Raw genomic sequence first — 20,431 nt, forward strand, 5'->3', positions numbered from 1 at the left:
TCAAGTCCAAGGAGAACATACAGTTCTAGATTATAATTGGTCTTAAATTCTATATTTGGTTGTCAGATTTTGAGTAAACTATGYAATTGCAAACTTAACTATGGAGCTTTCACCTGTCCAGGCAAGGTAGTTCATTTACTAAAAGCTATTTTTCAGATATATCACCTCCATCACCACATATGCTGCTCAGCTACCTCTCTTGTGAAAAGCCAGCCACCATGAAAGGATTTGCTCATGATTAGGAGTTTTGAGGTTCAGCTTGTAACTCTGGGCTAACTATATACAAAAGAAATATATTAAAACAGATGCTTCTTTTAGGTATCTCAGCTGCACTAAGAGAGTACAAATTTTAACAGTGGTAAGCTGAAAAGATTTTCTTCCTGCACTGTACTTCTTAAGCTGTCCTTAAAGACTCACAACGATGTAGATCAATTTAAAAGAAGGACAGTATTTATAATGATGAAGGGAGATGATGAAACCAGAGTTGGATGACCTTGGAGACATGAAGTATCCCCAGGAGTGAGTGGAGGCTTCACCAGTTCTACACTGCCAGATGTTTCATGTCTCCACATCTGCTGTAGCTCTTCTGCTTACTCCTGCTTAACCTTATGATTTTGTCAAGCATAAAACAGAACACTGCTTGATGAATCAACATTGTCATTGCTCAGATCTTCCTCTTCCCAAACCAAACAAATAGAAGGAAAATACAGAAGATCATCTCTTACTAGAGCATAGCAGCAGCCAAATTGATCCCAGACATTTTTCTTAAATTGATGAGTCCAGTTTTCAAGGATGTCTGATTTTGTGGCTGCTCAATTTGTATGTAGCAAAGTAGACAGCACRGTAAAGACATGCCATATTACAGCATACAGCTAAACAAATAAACACAAATAGGTACAGACAAGAAAATGCTTTTGCTGTAAAACACATACATACAGTTTYATTGCAGACATGCAGAGGAAATTTCCAAAGAAAAAAGAGAATGCAAGTTTTTCTGAGAAATGGAATAAAAAAATCTACCCTTGAAAACAAGAGTTGCTACTATATCTATTTAGAATATATAAACAAATGGCATCTCTTTTATGAGCCTAACAGAATCCCAGTGGCCAGGAGAAAAGCCTAATCATTACAAAAGTTATCCCTTTTAGAGGGAATTCTTACATATTGACAATTACTTTTAAAGTACTGCCTGAAATGTATGCCTTACTATTAGATTTCTTCCTATTAGATGCRCATTATTCATTTGCTGAAGGGTAAGTTCATTTGTTGGAGAAAATCTGAGTACACAAACTGGGTGTCAGAGTGAGGCCATCGCACATGAGAGGTCTGTTAGGATTGCAAAGCAAAGCAAATTTCATCTCTCTGTTTAATGAGTAAGTTTAATTACATTGCAAACTTAGCTGTGTTGGCACTGCATGCATCCAAGCTTATATCCAGAAATTTGATTGAGCTTAGAGATGTATATGTTATAAAAAAGCAATTAAGAATTAAATAGAATATGAGTGTTCTTACATATAACTGTAGAATTTAAGGACAGAAGAGTGGCCTATGGATTTATGGAGATTCACTATTGTTACATGTACAGGGAACTCTTAAAAAAATGTTTACCCAAAGTAGTTACTAAAATAAGAGCATGAAGGCTCAACACAGCTAATTGTGCAGGAAGTAGTGTCATAAAAGCCAATCAACGCCTTTCTTCAATAATTACCATGAGCACTTTTTCCATCTGATTCCATTTCCTCCATGCAACTTCAGAATAAGCGAGAACAGCAAATGCTACCAATTGAAAGAAGTGAAAAATAGAATTCTYCATATGAGACATTTGTATTCCATATTAACTAGCCCAAAGGCACAAAAATAAAATTAAAAAAATAAATAAGGAATGATGAGAGGGTGGACAGGAACAAGACTGTCTCCAAGGCTGTTTCCTGATCTTCCAGAAAGACTGTTTCAGGGCTGTTTTTCTGAACTGAGCACATGAAGCACAGGTGAGAGCATTCCCCGAGGATTCAATACGGCAGAGACATCGCTGGAAGCCTTGCTCAGCCCCGTAGTAAAGCAGCAGCTAAGGAGGGAATCCCTGAAGCATCAAACTAGGAGAAAATTCTCTTCAGACAATGTCTGAATGAATGTTGCATTGTTTATACCTCAGAAGTCTGTTTTCAGTTTTACAAAGGAGTGAGGTTTTTTTTCTGCCTTAATAAATAAATTAGCCTTCCTATTTGTTCAAAAAGACAGTAATTGTAGTTTGTGTTAGTTTGCACTAGCTGGCAAACCAGGAGCACCAAGCCAATTCTTAGCTCAGACTGGCATATGACTCCTATGAAAGTGACTTCTTGAGTCCAGGTGTGCAGAGCAGGCAGAAGAGGAAGAGGGAGCTTCCTTGGGCAGGCATGGGGAAAGGCCCCATTTAACAAGCCAGAGAATTATATGCCCRTGCTTGCTGCAGTAAGATATATTTGTCATAACAGTAGTGCTTGGAAAACAGTGGTTTAAGAAGAAATAAACCTAATCTTGTTTCCATCTGATGGACAGAGACATTTGACATGAATTAGGAAAGRTGYTATCTCAGTACCTTAGGGATTAGAAGATGGCACAAACAACATCAGTAGTAAATACTACATATGTACTACCCACTGGCAAAGCATTTTCTCTATTGCTGCCATGACAGTTTTCTACTGTTTTAAATTCCAATTACTWCACTAAAATGAATTAATTGTGTAACTGTCTATAACTCCACCACAGCATAGGATCATAGAAGGAAGAGACTGCAGATAGTGGGCATATGTTTATGAACGCTAAGAGATTTGCATGCTGAAAGGAAAAAGGAGCCTCTCTCTTTCATGTCAGCAAATGGTAGATATTTTACCATTGCCTGTCCTTTCTCTGCCATTCCTGTGGCTCAGTGCATGGTCACAATGACAACCATCATCATTGTTTGGGCACAGCGTAAAACTCATGACTATTCTGTCTTGCTGAGAATATGATAATAATAGTTTTTTTCCAGACTAATTAACTAGTAAGCCAGATTTCATGCTGAAACAGATGAATGCAATGAGCCGATCTGTTTGTTTTTAAGAAATAAAGTATTTTCTAATTTTTATGACCTGCAGACTGTGAAGAAACTTGCTGAACTTAGTTAAGTTTTGCCATTGACTCTACCAAGAAGAAAATCTGATCCTAGGCCCATATTTTTGTGCCTTGTGCTTCAGTAATCCTGAGAACAAGTTCCACAGGCAAAACACCTACATGCATCAACAAAAAGAGAGATAAAGGCAGCTGTTGTATTATACTTAAGACTTGAAAAGCTTTTGATCCTAGTGGTTGCCTTTCAACTGGTGGCAGATGAAGCGAGGCTCCTGCTGACAGCAAGAACAAGATTCTCTGACCAACTATTGAAGCAAAAGTKTGCAATTCAGGTAGTTGCGTGGTCTGTACTGCACTTCAGCCACGCCAGCTCAAATCGGCAAAGACCAGTAGCCCTTTTATAACTTGAACCACTTAGAAATTTACAAAGAAAATCCATGATCTGCTGTTTGCATTCAGCAAGCATGAATTTTCTCTTCTGTTTGGTACATATTCCGTTCCCAATTGTCAGATAGAATCACCTATCAGAGAGGAATTTAATTTAAAATCCAATCCCTTAAATTTAAAATCCATCCCTTACCATGTATTCTCTTATTAAAACTGCAGCCAGAGAAACTACATTTTAAAAGTTTCTTTGCCCTTTAAAAACATAATTTTGGGAAGATACTCATTGTCCTAGTCACACCATGAACAAAGTTATTTTGCAAAATCCACACAGAGTCATTACAAAGTTCTGTCAACTGACCCAGTAAAGAAAGTGAAGGCCAAAAGTAGCACTTGGCACAGCAAGTTTTGCATTAGGAAATGCAGTTTTTGTAATCAGTAAGTCAGCAGTTTTCAATACAGGTTATATGCTATGCAAACTACTCAGAAACCTTTCTCAGTCCCTGACCTTGTGATGCCCAACAAGTTTCAATTATTCTTGCCTTTAAAAAAAAAATCTGTATTGCTGCAATACCCMAAAGTCTTAGGTTAGTAGCTTGCTATACAAGATGCAGGTTTTGTGTAGATACAACATCAGTGAATGTACTGGTCTTTTTATGAAAAATTGAGGTCAATCTTACAATAACTGAGATGYCTTTGCCAAGTTTTACCTGCTTAGTATCACTAACATGCTGGCTGGGAAACTAATAGTTCATGGCTATTTTTTCTGATTTGTTTTGGGGTATTGTCATGGCTTTTATGCCAACTTAAATGCAGAATAGACATCATCAATGGCAAAGCAACCTGTATATCTAAGTACTGTCCAGCTTTTTAATAATAGATTGATTAATAACATTAGAAATTGAAGTTTTAAGTGGAGCAGAGTCTGGCTGTCAAGTTTTAATTACTTTCCCACCTAACAGATTTACAACATCTTCAAAAGTGACTTTTTTCAGATGAAATCAAAAGACCTATTTGTATTGGAGCCCTTCAGACATTCTAGGCAGTCTAGTGACTTGCAAGTCACAGTTTTCTGGTATATAAAGAATGAGAAAACTGGAGTAACAGTGACATTAGGTCTGTTTGTATCAGTGGTGGGTTCTCAAAAACAGTGATGTCTTTTAAACTTGGGCTTGAATAACAGTTCAGGTTTACAGTGGTTACTACCTGTGAGCAAGAGATAGGCTATGGGTTGAACTTGTCATCAAAAGCCCTGAATAATACTGGCTTGATTGCTTTTTTTATATGTAAGTTTTCCTACATAATACTTGTTCCTTAGCAAGAGAACAGAGACAGTAAGGATCTGAGGCTATGTGCTAAAAGSAGTCTATTCACTCAAAAATAGCAATATACTGTGATCTCCTATCAGTCTTTGTTTTCCCAGATGAACTACTGGTAAATGTACAGCTGTACAGAGAGAAGGGGACACACACATCCACACAACCACACAAACRCCATGGACAGCTGAGTCTCCAGAGTCTAAAACAAAACTTTCATGGTATGGACACAGGTCTCCTCAAAAGTTCAGTCACAGCCAGAGACCAAGGTTGACTATAACCCCCTGATCTGTGGCACAGGTACCTGCTGCTCTGCCTGAAGCATGCTTTCCAGCAAAAACACCATTTTGATGCAGTTATGTATTCTAAATATGGCATCCCATGTAATTTTATAGGTATGATGCACAAAGAAGAATCCCATACATGTAAGATCTCATACATGACTTTACAACATCAGCGGATCAGAGTCTGTGGAGAGCAGCTATTTTGGGATGAGTAGGGTTAATGAACTGCATTATATTAGGCTTCTATTAGTTATAATTCCTGCTCTCTGGGGCTCAGTCTTGCAGATGATGATGCATCTTTATTTTATGCACACATGTCCTTTTTTGTGTTAACATAGTTAAGCCGGTTTTTGTCAGCTTCTGTCAACCCTTTGCATAGGAGAGATGGTGGAAGTGCAAAACATCACATTTACATCACACTTATATTCGTATCAGACTGTTGGAAGGTCTCAGGATACATCAATTTTTGAAATAAAATGCCTATTTCTTCACCAAAAAACGGCTATTGAGCTAGCTGAAAGAGCTAACCAAGCTCTTTCCTTGCTATACTTGCCCAGTTCCCATATTGCAAGTCTACATCTGTGTCTATTATCATAATCTGTTGATGCGAACAACCTAGTATCTTAAAGCACAGTCTCTATTTTTTTTTCCTTTGATCATGTGATTTGTGACTTGCAATTTATATTTATTCATGTTTTTTCAACTCTGAAATGAGGAGGATCAGGATACTGCCTGAACAGAGAGAGGTAAATTCCCTAAGGTAACACTTACATGGAAGCTGCTATACAACTGAAAAGGATTGTTTTCAATGTTATTACTATCAGTGCTTATTTTTTTGTTATTTATTCCAATGRAAAATATTAATGCTTCCTTCCAAAAGGAAAGACTTCAAAGGGACTTGCTCWTTCTGCTCACCCAGACTTTTAGATGGACAGGTTCGCTGAAGAGCTAGATGGCAAAATAAAAAGTTTTTTACATCAGGCAGAGTTGTGAAATTTCCATAGACTTTTCAGTCATTAAGCAGTTGGCACARCTGTCTCAGCCTGGAACAAAAGCTACCAAAGCAACAGGATAAGCCAAGCACGGACAATAATTTTTGTCAAACGATTTTCTGTGGACCTATATGGCTTCTAAACTGCAGACTTGCTGCCTTTCATGTAAGTGCTGAGTTTTTTGTTTGTCCCCTGCTTCTTACCAGACAATGACTCTGTGACAAATTATGGGAAAGCAAGAATGTGAAGCATGGTATTGCTGCCACAGAATGGCAGGAAACGTAAAGTTCCTGAAATTTTACAGCCACCATTAAAACTACTCCCTCCAGTTTTCCCATTTGGAATTCTCAAAAGAGCACAACACTTGATTTAATTTTTCCCTAAGCTTTCGAATCCTGAATTTCTCCAATCCTCCAATCTTCCAATCTTCCAATCCTTAATTTCTGTTTATCRGATCATCTCCTTTTTTTCCTCTGGTATTATCCAGCTACTCATGTGCTCACATTGATCTTTGGTATGCTACATTAAACAGAATTATTTACTGAAAAAAAGGAAGTATTACCYCTCCTATCTTCAGGGGCTTTTTATACTTTGCAAAATGGACCTCTTGTTTTACTAAAACCTGTTTTTTCATTTAAGAGAATTTGCTTCTAAAATATTCAGTTAGGCCGAGCTAAACAGTGCTAAAATGTGCTCCAGAACAATTTGTCTATTTTGCTGCTGCTGAACTTGAACTTGCATATTTGCTGATGATGATGCTGAACTTTTGCACTCAGACAGAATAGTTTCAGGAGAGACGTTCATTTCGAACTCATATAACTATGAGGCATTTACAATTTTTTTTCTCCATGAGAACTGATATTTAAAGATATTTCAAAATTTGGGGAAGAGTAAAAAAAAAATCACTTTGAATGAAATTTGTATCATCACTTTTTCATCCCTAAAATCAYAAGGAAATGATTAAAAAATGGTCCCAGCCCTAAAATCACAAATAACTTGCAGTATTCTTAGGATACCATGAATAGAACATATGGAGAGAGTGATGTTGGCTGCTTTCTCTGTGCTCATCACTGCTAGATCATTTTTTGTTGTATCTTCAGTTATCCATTGTATAGCCAGCAGGCACAGTCAAATTGAAGTGTAGGGAACAACTCTCTATCTCCATGACAGAGAAGATACTCTTCAGTGCAGCAGGTCASAGCATTTTCCCTGCTGATCTGGCATTATTTTTCCCTCTTCAGAGAAATATCAGCTAAAAATCTGAACATATTTTAGCTGCTTCTTCTCACTGTGAAGTATTTAGGGTTCAATTAAAAAAAAAAAAAAGAAAAAAAAAAAGTGTGTGTGATAGAATTTGACAATCTGAAGCACAGCCTAGTATTGCACAGCAACTCGCATTCACTTGTGAGTCCTCACACTGCCTCTGACTGGAAGAAGGTTCTTCTGCCTCTGGAATGTTTTCAGAATAAGATCCAGAGGAAAAACAGAGTGATGAGAGGGAAGGATTCACCTTGGGCTAGAAAAGGCACTAAAAGAGGAAATAAATAAGCTAATAGTTGGGAAGAATCTTTATGCCTTGTAATTAATCTCATTAAAGACTGTCATAAACTATTCCAAAACATTTTTTTCAAATGAATTCCCATCCCATAATTTGAAGGAGATGATACACTTAGTAATATCTATAGCTATGGCCCTGCCATGCTTATCTTATCGTGCTTATCTTTCGGGGAGTAAAGTCAGCATCATCTTTGTGGCATATGAAGATGTTTGAGCACAGTAGCTGACACTGCTGAATGTATTATCATTTCTATACTCAGATRAGTCTGAATATATCAAATGGTGGCACTGCTATGCTAACTCAGAGAAAATCCTACAAAGCAAAATGAGCAGGATTTTGTGTCAAGGAATTTTCTATGGGTCTGTATGACTTGTTCATTATAGGACTGACTTCCACATAGAGCTGCCCACACAGTCCTGTCCTCTCCACACACAAATAGCTCCCTGGCACAGAGATTAGGAAGGGCAGGAAAGTGACCAGATACTGTGGAGCCAGGAAGGGCAACATGCTGTAAGAATTCAGAAATTTTGTGTTTAAATTATTATAGCCTTCTCCCTAACCCACTGCATATCTGAATACTCATATCATTGCTGGGACTCTCTCCTACAACTTCATTTGCTTTCTGTTTGAAGAAACTCCTCAGTTTTTKATGTACCTGATCTTAGATAGTCCTTTGATTCCGCAGCTCCCATTAAAAAGGTAACTTCTGCATATCTTGCATGTACAGCCATAATTTGTATTTCCAAGGTAACCCTGCCTTTTCTTGCATACAGAACTAASTTCCTAAGTTCCAGTGTAGTGTGTTTGCCTCAGAATGTATTGATGGTATATTTTGATGWTATATACTATTCTGAGGTAAAACAGTATTACCTGATTTTGCCTATAGTTGTGAAATGCAGTATCACTGTGAATGGAAGCAAACAAGAAAAATGCAACCTATTTGGCTAAATCCACCCTACTGAGACATAAATTACATAAGAAAAGGGAGAAAGGAAAAAGATATCTGTCGAACAAGAATGAACTGGTACTAAAAAGAAAGCAGAGCTGTTTTAAAATGAGTGTTTTCAATAAAAAGCCCAAGGTCAGATAATCTCTTACCACCACCTCCCCATTTGCTTTCTGTCCTGCTGCTTGTTTTTTCCTTCATCTCTGTTTTTTACTTACTCACTAGCTGCCTTGCCTGAAAATTAGGTTTCTGCCCTGCTGGACTGTAATTATTGCTAGTGAGAATCACAACGTGCTGCAATCATTGTGCTTGCAGAGGTTTGTTTTGCTTCAGCAATTTCCTAGCACATTTTCCTCAGAAGAATTAGTACACAGCTAGTTGGGGGGGTTGTTGTTGTTTTTGTTGTTTTCCTGGAAGTTAATTGTGTTCACATTAAGATTAAGTAAAATTTGCAATGGGTTGGAGGGGAGGCCTTGATAGATTTTTTTTTCTCTCTCTTTTCCTATTTTTAAAGATAAGCCTTGTCCTGGAGGCAGGTTTTGTGGAGGCAAATGCGTGGCACTTCTGTGTGCTGCATTCCTTCCGTTTTTACCAAGAAAACTGATACAAGAATTTGGCTAGGGGATGCCCCTCACCCATCCATCACTCCAGAGCAAAGCTCCTCTCACTGGTCCTCCCTGCTCATCTCCTACCACTGCTCCATCTCCTCACCTAACCAGCCTATTATACCCAGAAAGGTCCCTTCTTTCTTGTTTAGGTGTCATATCCAGCCTCCCCGTAAAACAGTACATAAATGTGAGTAATCTGCCTTGAAATAGTTGATGCACTTTGCACATATTGTGGGCATAGGAAAAGGAGGCCATTCAGTAAATTTAGCAGGAATCTGGATACCCATTAATGCTGCTTTTGCAGCTCCTTGTCGTAACTCTTATTGGTCATTTGAAAGCATTTTTGCTTGCCTGTTAAGGTTCTGGCTGTGTTTTCATCCAAATTTTAGCTCTATCTTTAGTGAAGAGCAATATAGTTTTGTATTTGTAAAGGATATTAACATCAACTTTTATTGTATTTGTAAAGAATGGAAAAAGAATAAAAAGCTAATGGTGCTGCAGGAAGCCATACTTGTTCATTGAGATGCCTACAGTCATTTTGAATCAACACATAGTATGTACCCTATAGATGAAAAAGAGGAATAAAAGAAAAAAAACAGCAACCCCAAAAATACCCCAAGCTGGTGATGGATGAGCTGCTCTTTAAAAAAAAAAAAAAAATCAGTTTAGCGAGTCCAAATAAATCAGTTCAGCAATTTACCAGCCACATGGAAGATATCATGTAGCCCAATACCTTTGGGAAAAACAAAAAGTACTTTATTTTTGGATTTTTTCCCTTCTTTGAAGGTAAATTGTTTTTTAGGTTCAAAGGGAACAGCTGAGTAGGGAAATCGGCAGATTTACACTCTAATACAATTTCATTATGCCAGAAAATAGAATAAAGCATCAGTTTGAATCAGATCAGCATAAAGAAAATTACTCACTTTAATATTTCCTTTATCCCCAAATGTGGAATAAAATGCTAGTTCTAGTCAGAAGAATGCTGCAACTCTCATTGTTTTCTTGGGCCAGAGTGAGTCTTAAGCATGTACTCTTTTTCAAAATAATTTATGAACTTATTGTGCTTTATGTTTKGTATTTAAATGGCCTGGATTACAGATATATGCCTATTAGTTTTTTTTGTTTTGTTTTGTTTTGTTTTTTGTTTTTCTACAGAAGTTGTAAAGAGCCTAGAAATCTGCAATAGGCTTAAGTAAGACAGCAGTAGACTTAAACATAAGATAGATTTTGTAAAAAGCAGATAGTCCTTAGAGTCTGCGGCACTTTTCTTCCTTTAAATAAGGAAAAAAAAATTATTCTCAGTGATAAATTGTGAGGAGGGTTTGTTAGTTCGTAATTTCCTGCTTTTTTTCCTTCCCAGTAGCAGACATGTTTATCCAGTTAGGAGAAGCTGGAAGTAGTTTTTCGCACCCAGACATTTACCTTTCACACAATAGTTTTATGTATGCTAGAGCAGTAAGATCTGTAACCCTTTAAAACAAGTTAGTGTTCTACTTTAAAAGCATCGATGCTCTGTTTCTCAATTTTCTGCAGTGTTTTACCTACCAGAATATTTAAGAATGACACCTACTAAAATATTAGATATATTATGGGCTCTTAAAAATAGGTAAGGATATTGCAAACAAACAAAACACTAGATAAATTCTAAAATTCTTATCTATTAACTGGGGCAATTGAATCACCAAAAAAAAAACAGACTTGTGGAAAGACTGGCAGATTTGTTTTAAAGTGACCAGGAAATACTGAACTTTTCCTAAGTACATCAGGATGTGCTTGTATGTCCTAATTCTTCCCAATGTGAGAATTAAATAATGCTGATAGAACTGTTATGCTGGCATGAACAGTGTTTAAATAAGGAAGTAAATCCATATTTTAGGAAAAATTGCTGTCTCTCCACAACTCTACTTATGAAGCAGAGACATAAAAAATAATTCTTTCTGGCAAGGTTAAGAGAGCCCTTAGTATAAGGGTATCTCATTCAACCACAAATTTTGTGTACTTCTGTGTCTCCCTTAGACAGGATTTTACAAAAAGATTTGTCAGTATTGAAACACTACAACAACTTGATATAAAGCTATTTCAGAGAAACATTCAAGATTTGCCTGAGATCTCAGGACTCCACATGTGCTGCTCCCCTGTGATTCAGAACACAGCAGAGATATTACTCAGTCAAGGTGCTTTGTCCCTGAATTGTGACTAATAAAACAGAAGCTGAACCTACTTGGTTTGATAACAAACTGGTGTTGACAAATGAAACAGAAGTGATAATGATCCAAATGGTTCAGCAGTAAACATGATGCAGTTTGACAGCCTCACCTTCCAAAATTAATTCTGCAGAGCTGTGACTACTCAGATGGTGTCCTTTAGCCAGTTAGTAAATGTTGTGATAGATATATGCATGCAGATATCTCTAAAGACTTGGTAGAGGAAACAACTGATACATTTGGCAAAAGAACAAGAAGCAAGAAGACTACAGATAGAGAACTGCTGCATTTCAGAACTGAATTATCAGCCCAGATGTGTGAGATAGCTTGCTACTTGCYTAATTAGAATGTAGAGGCAGTTGAGTTCCTTACTAAACTTCCTGCTTTTTGAAATAATTACTGTGAAATTTTGCCTTGGTTCTGTCTAAAATTCTATCCCCTAATTCAGTCTTGGGCAAGACACACAAAATGATGATAACTGTTGTTTGACTCAGAGCAATCTTTCCATTTCCATCTCTGTTTTAATTACTTGTCTTCTTATTGTTTGTTTTATTGTTTATCCTCTTCAAAATAGTAATAAAGAGATAGTTAATATGTACAATTGTTTTTAAGAAAAAAAAATAACAGTTCTACTTTATTCGAGCAGCATTTTGTTCTGCTAAGGTGTGTTCATTATCCTGCAGGGACAAAGGGAGGCGGGGGGGGGGATAAAAGATAACTTGTAAAAACAGGGTTATATATGGTCCAGCCAATTCAGCATACTTCCCACAGTTTTGCTGTGGTGGAAACCCTTCCAAAGGCTTTGCTGCCTTTCAATAGCAGCTTGTCACAGAAGCTGAGGGTTCACTGAGCAGGCATTTGGTCTCCTGTTTCCTTCCTCTGCAGGCCAAACTCCCATTCTTCAGTATTTTCAAGTCCCAGTGTGCAGATTTCCTTAAGGTAAAAAGCAGGCATCTAGCCATATGGTGGTGTCACCAAGACCATCACTGCAAACAAAGCGCTGCCAGCTAAGCTGCTCAGCAGGAGCTGCCTGTTGATGCAAAATTAGAAAGGAAATTGCCAAGCAGTGAATGAATATTATGCTCAGGATATTTTGCAGGAACACTGTGTTCCCCCACTTACTTTCCCCGACTGCCAGAGCTGATAGTAACAAGGGAGACGTTTGTCCTTCATGTGAGGGAAGGCAGGAAAGGCTTTTTCTCCCTCTTCCAAATCTCAAGCTTTGTTGTGAAACCCAAGGTGTCGTCTTTGTCAATACTCTCCCAAAGCAGAGGCAGTTTGAGCTGTGTCTGTTTGAAAAGTTATGGAAAGAGGCCTAAATTCTTCAGCATTTTTTAATCATATTTACAGTCAGATGTTCTGGTGAGTTGGGTCTGATATTGTATCCTCATCTCTGCCTGTTTTTAACATTTTTTTTCTCTAAATTTCTTTGCAGTTGTCTGTATTTCACTCCACCCTAAGAGAGCAGTCCTTGAATAAGAAAGTGTTTGAGGTTACTTTGAATTAGCACAGAAGTAGCTGAGGTGCGTTAGAGTAACTGAGTAACCGGACTACTAAAGGCTGGTGCTCTTTGGAGGCAGGGAAACAGGAAAATGAGTAAGAAAAAAGAAAGTGAAGATCAGCTGTTCAGACCAAAATGGTAACATAGTCTTTATTAGTAGGAAAAAGAAGTGATAAAAAGCTGCTGTCTCTGTTGCCACAGAAGAAGCAGGGGTCCAAGAGCAGCTACAGCCACACTAGCAAATGGAGCAGGAAGATTTGCACAGCGTGGTGACTCACCACAGCCCTGACAGGGGTTAAGCTGGTGGGAAAGAGCAGCCCCCTGTATTTATCTTCCCTCCTTATGAACTGAAAGCTTTGTTTCGCTGCCTCTCAGGTTATATGTTGCAGTGCTAGGTCACTGAGTATGTGTGCACGAAGGACACAGGGCTGGGATTATTCAGCAAACTTTCTGCTGTATAAAATAAACTTAAGTCCATAACCTATGTTGCACATAATTTATCCCGGGTTAACTCTACTGAAGTAATGTATTGGACACGATAAATCTATTGTTACTCTTATACAAGAACAGCCTTTCATCTCTGATTTCATCCTCTAAGTATTACAGGAGACTATTCTTTTGGATGCTCATTAATATCATTTCTTTGGAATTTTATTTCACAAAAAAATACTGTCTGTTAATCCTATCTAAAAAGCTTCCCATAGAAAGCTTCCCATCATTATTTTGTGACAATCATCACATTTTGTGATGAAGAAAATGCTGCCCTGGTTTAATTTCTGTTATAGTTAAAAAAAAAAAAAAAAAAAAAAAAAGTGGTTTCAATAATGCTGTTATCTTTTAATGTTTCAGATCACAGTATTTCGCATGGGATCAGAAGGACACCAGGATATTGATTTAGCTATCCTGACAGCATTACTGAAAGGTAATAAAGTTTATCTTCATGGTGAGCCTGCAACAATCCAAATGGATTAACTCTGTGTCTTTGCAATACTGGAACTTGCATTTATTGACAATATATACTATATCAAGGGAGTCAATTCTTACCATGAAAGTGAAGTATATTTTTTGCTCCAACTGCTTTTTAAAAATCTAGATCTTTCTTTAATGTTTATATAACTACTGTTTTTTTGTCTCTGGTTCTTATTCTCCACCCACAATTCCTAGTGTATCAGAAAAATCATCARTGGTCAGGAAATGAAAAATATGGTTATTTCTTTCTTATTTTAAAATACTTCCATATTTCCTTTTTCAAAGCATGTGAATTCAAGAAATAATTTGCAACAGCCACCTTGGTTCATGATTCRTACACACTGGATGATTGCAGACCTTCAGATTACCTGACCAGCCATAATTTAATGGTGTACGCCACACACACACAGTGTAGAAATTAGTACTCATGAACAGACAGCCAAAGAGCTTTCCAGAATTAAAATCTGCCTCATGGATAGTAGAAACTCTGGAAAGTGGTTATCTCCTCTTACATTAAACTGAAACTACAGCTATAGAAAAATGCCTTTATTTCTTATTCTACTGAGAGAGTCTAGGATAGATGTTTTCCATTCTCTGCAGCTACAGTTAAGAAATTGACTATGGACTTAATAGTGATTATAACCTTAAACTCTGAGATTTGTTTACATGTTATGCATATGTTCTTAAAGTTTCACTCATGATAAATCTGCTGTTCCTAAATATTTTCAATTTTTTTTGACCATGGTCYTACACACATAGGCTGTGGTCTTACACACTCTCAGGCATTTAAGTTTGATTCTTTTCACCATTTAATGTTATTGAGCACCTGAATATTGCTTGCAAATACAGAAAGAGGTGATGTTCTGAAGGCGTGAAGGATATATACCTTCCTGATAAATCACAGCTCCCTCAAGCTAAAGTGTGCAAGGTCTAGCCTTCCATTTATATGATATTTCCCCAAACAGAAATTTTCATAAATGGAATGAGCAGTAAAAATGGCTTATAAGCCACCAATTTCATCTTGTTTGATAGAACTTCATGCCACTTTGTATCACAGGCTATATTGACTTTAAACAGAACAAGAAAATATGAAACATTTTTAAAGCACATTTCTGAGAACCATTAGGAAATGAGCTTCAGAAGTTAACTAAGGGAAATTATGTTCCATGAAACACCTTAGTGGTTGTCCTCAAGCTATTGCCACCTCCATACCTGGCAAAGATGGTCAGGCCAAACTTATGGCCAGATGTCAAACTTCAGTTTTAGTCATATAAAACTTAGTAGAACTGCTGAGTATTCAAAAGCTGATGAGAATTATGCTTGACTCCTAGGCTCCTTTTTTTCCCCTTATTTTCTTCCTGTCCAGGCTGATAGAAGCTATATGAAAAGAAAATGCAAAAGGTCTGAGTTACTTTCACCTTCCTAAGCAAAAATGTCTTTTTCCTTTAACCCTGTTTTTAGTCTCATTGCATAAAAGCTGTTGTAAAACAAAAGGTCTGAGCAGGAGGAATAAGCAGTTACTATCCACTGCTAGATCCAAACATGATTACAGGTTGATAACTAATAACTGAAGAAAAGTGCTGGTATTATTTTATTCTGGAAGCTTCTGTTTCTTTAAGCTTTTCTACTATGTCTTGCTCCATCTCTTTCTTCATCTTGATAAAGATGACAGCTGTTTGGACTGCWGATGACATGACTGTTGCTACCTTGGGTAGTAAGTTTCAGACAACTTCGTAGTTCCTCTCAAAACCTCAAGGTATTTTGGAAAGAATGAAGAAATTAATTCAAAGCTAGAAACCAGAATCACACCCTACACTACATTACCCCTTTCCTCTTCATCCTCATCCTGACAAGATATTTTAATTGAATATTTCATAGTGATCGTTACAGAAACACATAATCACAGACTTGTGGGGTTGGAAGGGACCTCTAGAGATCATCTAGTCCAACCCCCTGCTCCAGCAGGGACACCCAGAGCACRGGGCACAGGGCGGCATCCAGRYGGGTTGGGAAGATCTCCAGAGAAGGAGACTCCACAGCCTCCCTGGGCMKCCTGTTCAGGACTCTGTCAACCTCACAGTGAAGTTTTTCCTCACATGGAGATGAAACTTCTTGTGTTTCAGTTTGTACCCATTGCCCCTTAYCCTGTCACTGGCTACCACTGAGAAGAGCTTGGCCCCTTCTTCCCTACATTCTCCCCTCAGATACTTATACATACAGATTTCCACTCAGTTCTCTCTTCTCCAGGCTGAACAGGCCCAGCTCACTTAGTCTTTCCACATAAGATGGATGTTCCACTCCCTTAATCATCGTCGCTCTCCACTGGACCCTCTCTAGAAGCTCCACGTCCCTCCTGTCCTGGGGAGCCCAGAGCTGYCCCYARTGCTCCAGGTTTGGCCTCCCCAGAGCTGAGCAGAGGGGCAGGATCCCCTCCCTSCCCCTGCTGCCAACATCCTCCTCATGCAGCCAGGAGCCCATTGGCCTTCTTGGCCACGAGGRCACTGCTGCCTCATGGCTAACTTGGTGTCCACCAGGACTCCCAGGTCCCTCTCTGCGGAGCTGCTCTCCAGCAGGTCAGCCCCTAATCTGTGCTGGGGCCTGGGGTTATTCCTGCCCAGGGGCAGGACCCTGCCCTTGTCCTTGGTGAACCTCAGGAGGTTCCTCTCTGCCCAACTCTCCAGCCTGTCCAGGTCCCTCTGGATGGCAGCGCAGCCCTCCGGAGTGTCAGCCACTCTGCCCAGCTTGGGATTGTCCACAAACTTGTGGAGGCTGCACTCTGTGCCATCATCCAAGTCACCAGTGAACAAGTTGAACGGTACTGGGCCCATTACTGATCCCTAGGGGACACCACTGACCACAGGCCTGCAATATCTTTATATCTTTAATAGCGCTGGATCCTTCCATATCCTCAGCATACACTGTGATTTAACACTTGTTTTTGAAGCACTCAATGAGATTAATGGTGATGATTCTTATTACTTAGATACAGATTTTCTACTTAAAGTTGTCGTTCTACTTTTTCTAAGCACATTTCCAGCCTTCGAATCCCAGTGTAGATTCTTCAAAGTTGTTAAYCACCTGGTAAACAATCTTCTTGTCAGCTAAGGAAAATAAATCGTAGGGCTGGATTTTTCTCTATTTAAGGAGTTCTTTTACTTTATTTACAYGAACAGCTGTACCAAGTTTGCAGTCTGTGTAGACATGTGTTCTGCAGTAATCCTTTCTGTCGTAGGGCAAATATTTTGTGAGTGCCTAATTAATCCTGTCTTCTCCTTAGTAAATGAAATTACCTTCCTTCTTCAAAGGTAATGTAAAACATTATAGTGAACTTCTGACATCTTAGAAGGAATCTGGACCCATGTAAGTAAYGTTGAGATCTCCTTTCAAACTTTCCTGACCTTTATGATTCTGTAATTTGCTGATGGCAGCATTTGAGTCTTGCTCAAGATTCAGAGGAGCTAAAACTTAAACATTATCTTCTCTGCTTCTCATCATTTTCTGATTATGAATATACTCCAAAAAGATTAGATTCATCAGATGCTACTTTATATCCTGCTAACCTGCATTTTCTGAGTACAGGGAGTGAAAATGCATATCACTTTTTAATCGGCATGTACAGAGATGAAATCCCTTTTCTGAAACAAGTGTGTTGTCCTTACACACAGTGTCACACTACCAAGGTTCTGGCCCAGTCTGAAAAAAACTGTAAGCAGCAGTGCTGAAACATTTGTCCAATTCTGTCTAACTTCAAGGTAGCTATGAAGAGCATATCTGTTGATGAGCAAGTGTTCATGTTCAGGAACAGGTTATTCTCTTTTCGCTCTTCTGAATTGTGTGTGAAAACAGGACAGAGGAAAGAACAGAACCAGTGTGTGATTATTCATTCCTTTTTCATAATCTCTCTGACGAGGATCTTGCTTAATAATAATAGTAAAAATAAAAAAAAGCTAGTTACTAATCCCACCCTGGCATGAGTGACGTGACTAGGGAATAGGTTGAGGACAAGGCCTGGGAAGCACAGAGTATAATTTCCTGCTTACTATGTAAGATTTGCCGACTGCTATTGTTTTTTTAATCTGGAACCAGGCACACTGCCAGTGCAGGAACTCTCTTGTCCCAGATACTCCACAAACCACAAACCCTGCACCAAGCAGAAGAGATTATTTCCGTGTTTGTTTTCATGAAGCACTTGTTTAATCTTGTCAGCAGCTATACCTTTCTTGGAAGTGATTTCCAATAAATCAGGGAATGGCATCCAAACTAGKTATCAATTTATACTGCATGGATGTCACAACAACATATGGCTTGTAAAATCCTTTTTTTTTTTCTTAAATGTAAGTGACATGCAAAAGTGCAAAGTTAGTTTCCAACTGCATGCTTTTATAGCAAGTACATTTATTTACAGTTTTCCTGTGTGTACTCTCTTAATTTGAACAGTTGGAACTGAAACAATAAYGGATTTTGTCCTTTTGCAGCTTCTAAATAAGCAGAAAGCATGTGGCAGGGAAGCTAAAAGCAACATATTGCAATGTGCTAAAATATCATTCTTTTGAAGAGCAGTCTAAGATCCTAGTTCACAGGGCTCTTGCAATGTCTACAGGTTACTGGCAGCACCACTCATGTTTCAGATGGTGTTCCAGAAGCCCTCCTATTGCAATATTTAATATTTGGAAAAGAAATGCTCTGTGGTACATRCTTATTATAATACTAATGCCATGTGGAGGCATATTAATGACTCTAAGGTGAGCCACGTTAGGCTAATGCAAGCCTGATAACTCTGCAGTTTCCAGTCTGTGAATAAATCATGAATCATGCTCACTGAACAGCCGTCATGTAGTATCAGATGGTCCTGGAAGACACAGTGTGATGGTCTGTCAACCATGAAATCCCTGACACAGAAGGATTAGACTTAGCTCAGTCAAGTATGTTTCTGAGTTAGGCCAGATGTCTGCCCCCATAGTTTCTGCTATTGGTTTTGTTACTGCCAATTGTTTTGCAAAACACCAGGGTGGTGCTTGTAGCAAAATCAGTGGAAATACAGTTCTTTTTCCAAAGCTTGCAATCTAAGAAGCATAACACAATATAAGACATGCTGAGATACACAGGGGGAAAAAAAAAAAAAAGTTGTTTTGCTATTTTTCCTTATCTAATTCTTTTATTTAAATGATACTTCAAAGGAGAATTGAGGTATTTAAAAGTATTTTGGAAATGAGTCTTTCCAACAATGATCTAAATAAATTAGTATTGTGTCAGTTCAGTTTTTCAGATTCCTGTCTACTAACTCTCCATAGAGAGTCAATCAGAGATTTTATCTTGGTCACCGGAGAAGTCAGTCACTCATAACATCTTTAGTGCTTCTCTTCGGGAACATGCAATTCTGCAAGGGCACAATACCTATTTGCTAACCTGTTGCCTGGCTCACTTAGAACACAAGGTCAAGTTGATGATCCTAGGCTTTATCATCAAAGTGTATTGCATTTTTGCGATTTTTTTGCAATTGTTTTTTGTAATGCATTTTTGAATTTGTGTATTGTGTGGATATGAATAGAATCTTTACCAGATGAATCTGTGCAAGACATCTGAGTTCATCCACAGCTGTCCCTAGACAGCCAGGGTAAGAACAGCCTAAGTTGATACCAGCAGCTAACACTTGTCACAGTTATCCTCCTTTCTCATTCAGCTTCCCTTGTTTAGCATATATCCATATTTAACAAAATCTACTCTGAAATAAAATCATACTAAAACCACACATTACATCCCAAGAGGATTTTTTTTTCTATCAGCAGAGGAAGAGAAGGAGGAACCACAAAGTGGATACTAATCATTTTGACTAGTACATTCCCTCAAAGAGCATATCATATGTTGTGCCAGACATTAAAATATTGAGTAATTATTATGTAGACATTAGACATATAACCTAAACACTGGTTTAGGGTAGTATAACAGTAGGTATACTATGGTAATTAAAACAATACAATGAAACTAGGAAGAAAACCTTTCCATRAGACTGGGAAAACAGAATCATGAGGAGAAGAAACGGTAATTTCTCACTGCTGACAATATGAAGCGCCTAAGAAGTGGTTCCAGTGTGATCCTCTGRTTTGAGCTGATAGGAGCAGTAGGTTATTTATTCTGTCTTTTTTAAAAACTTTTCCTGAATATACTGGTTTTCTGTGTTTTACAGTGGTGCTCATGAGTAAGATGAGCTCTCTCAAGAGCCCAGGGTAGAGCAACCAAGATGATTAAGGGACTGCAGCATCTATCGTATGAGGAAAGACTAAGCAAGCTAGGCCTGTTTAGCCTGGAGAAGAGAAGATTGGAGGGGATCTGATCAATATGTACAAATACCTGAGGGGATAATGTAATAAGCATCTTTACACTCTTATTGCTGGTGGCCAGTGACAGAATAAGGGCTAATGTGTATTAATTAAAACACAGGAAGTTCCATCTCTGTACAAGGAAGCACTTCTTTACCATGACGGTGGCAGAGTGCTAGAACAGACTGTCCAGGGAGGCTGTGGAGTCTCCTTTTCCGGCGATCTTCCAAACCCGCCTGGATGCCGCCCGGGCCCCATGCTCTGG

General features: G+C 38.4%; 1 protein-coding gene across 1 annotated transcript in view; it reads left to right on the plus strand.

Moving 5' to 3' along the window:
- TRPM3 (transient receptor potential cation channel subfamily M member 3) overlaps positions 1 to 20,431 on the plus strand; it is a 242,611-nt gene that overhangs the window by 158,464 nt on the left and 63,716 nt on the right. The window contains exon 9 of the mRNA XM_026035828.1: positions 13,730 to 13,802. Within this exon, the coding sequence (XP_025891613.1) occupies positions 13,730 to 13,802 (73 nt within the window). The remainder of the gene's footprint in view (positions 1 to 13,729; positions 13,803 to 20,431) is intronic.

This window comes from Nothoprocta perdicaria, unplaced genomic scaffold (assembly GCF_003342845.1).
Source record: "Nothoprocta perdicaria isolate Ctin4 unplaced genomic scaffold, notPer1 scaffold_168, whole genome shotgun sequence".
In the NCBI taxonomy this organism is placed as follows: domain Eukaryota; kingdom Metazoa; phylum Chordata; class Aves; order Tinamiformes; family Tinamidae; genus Nothoprocta; species Nothoprocta perdicaria.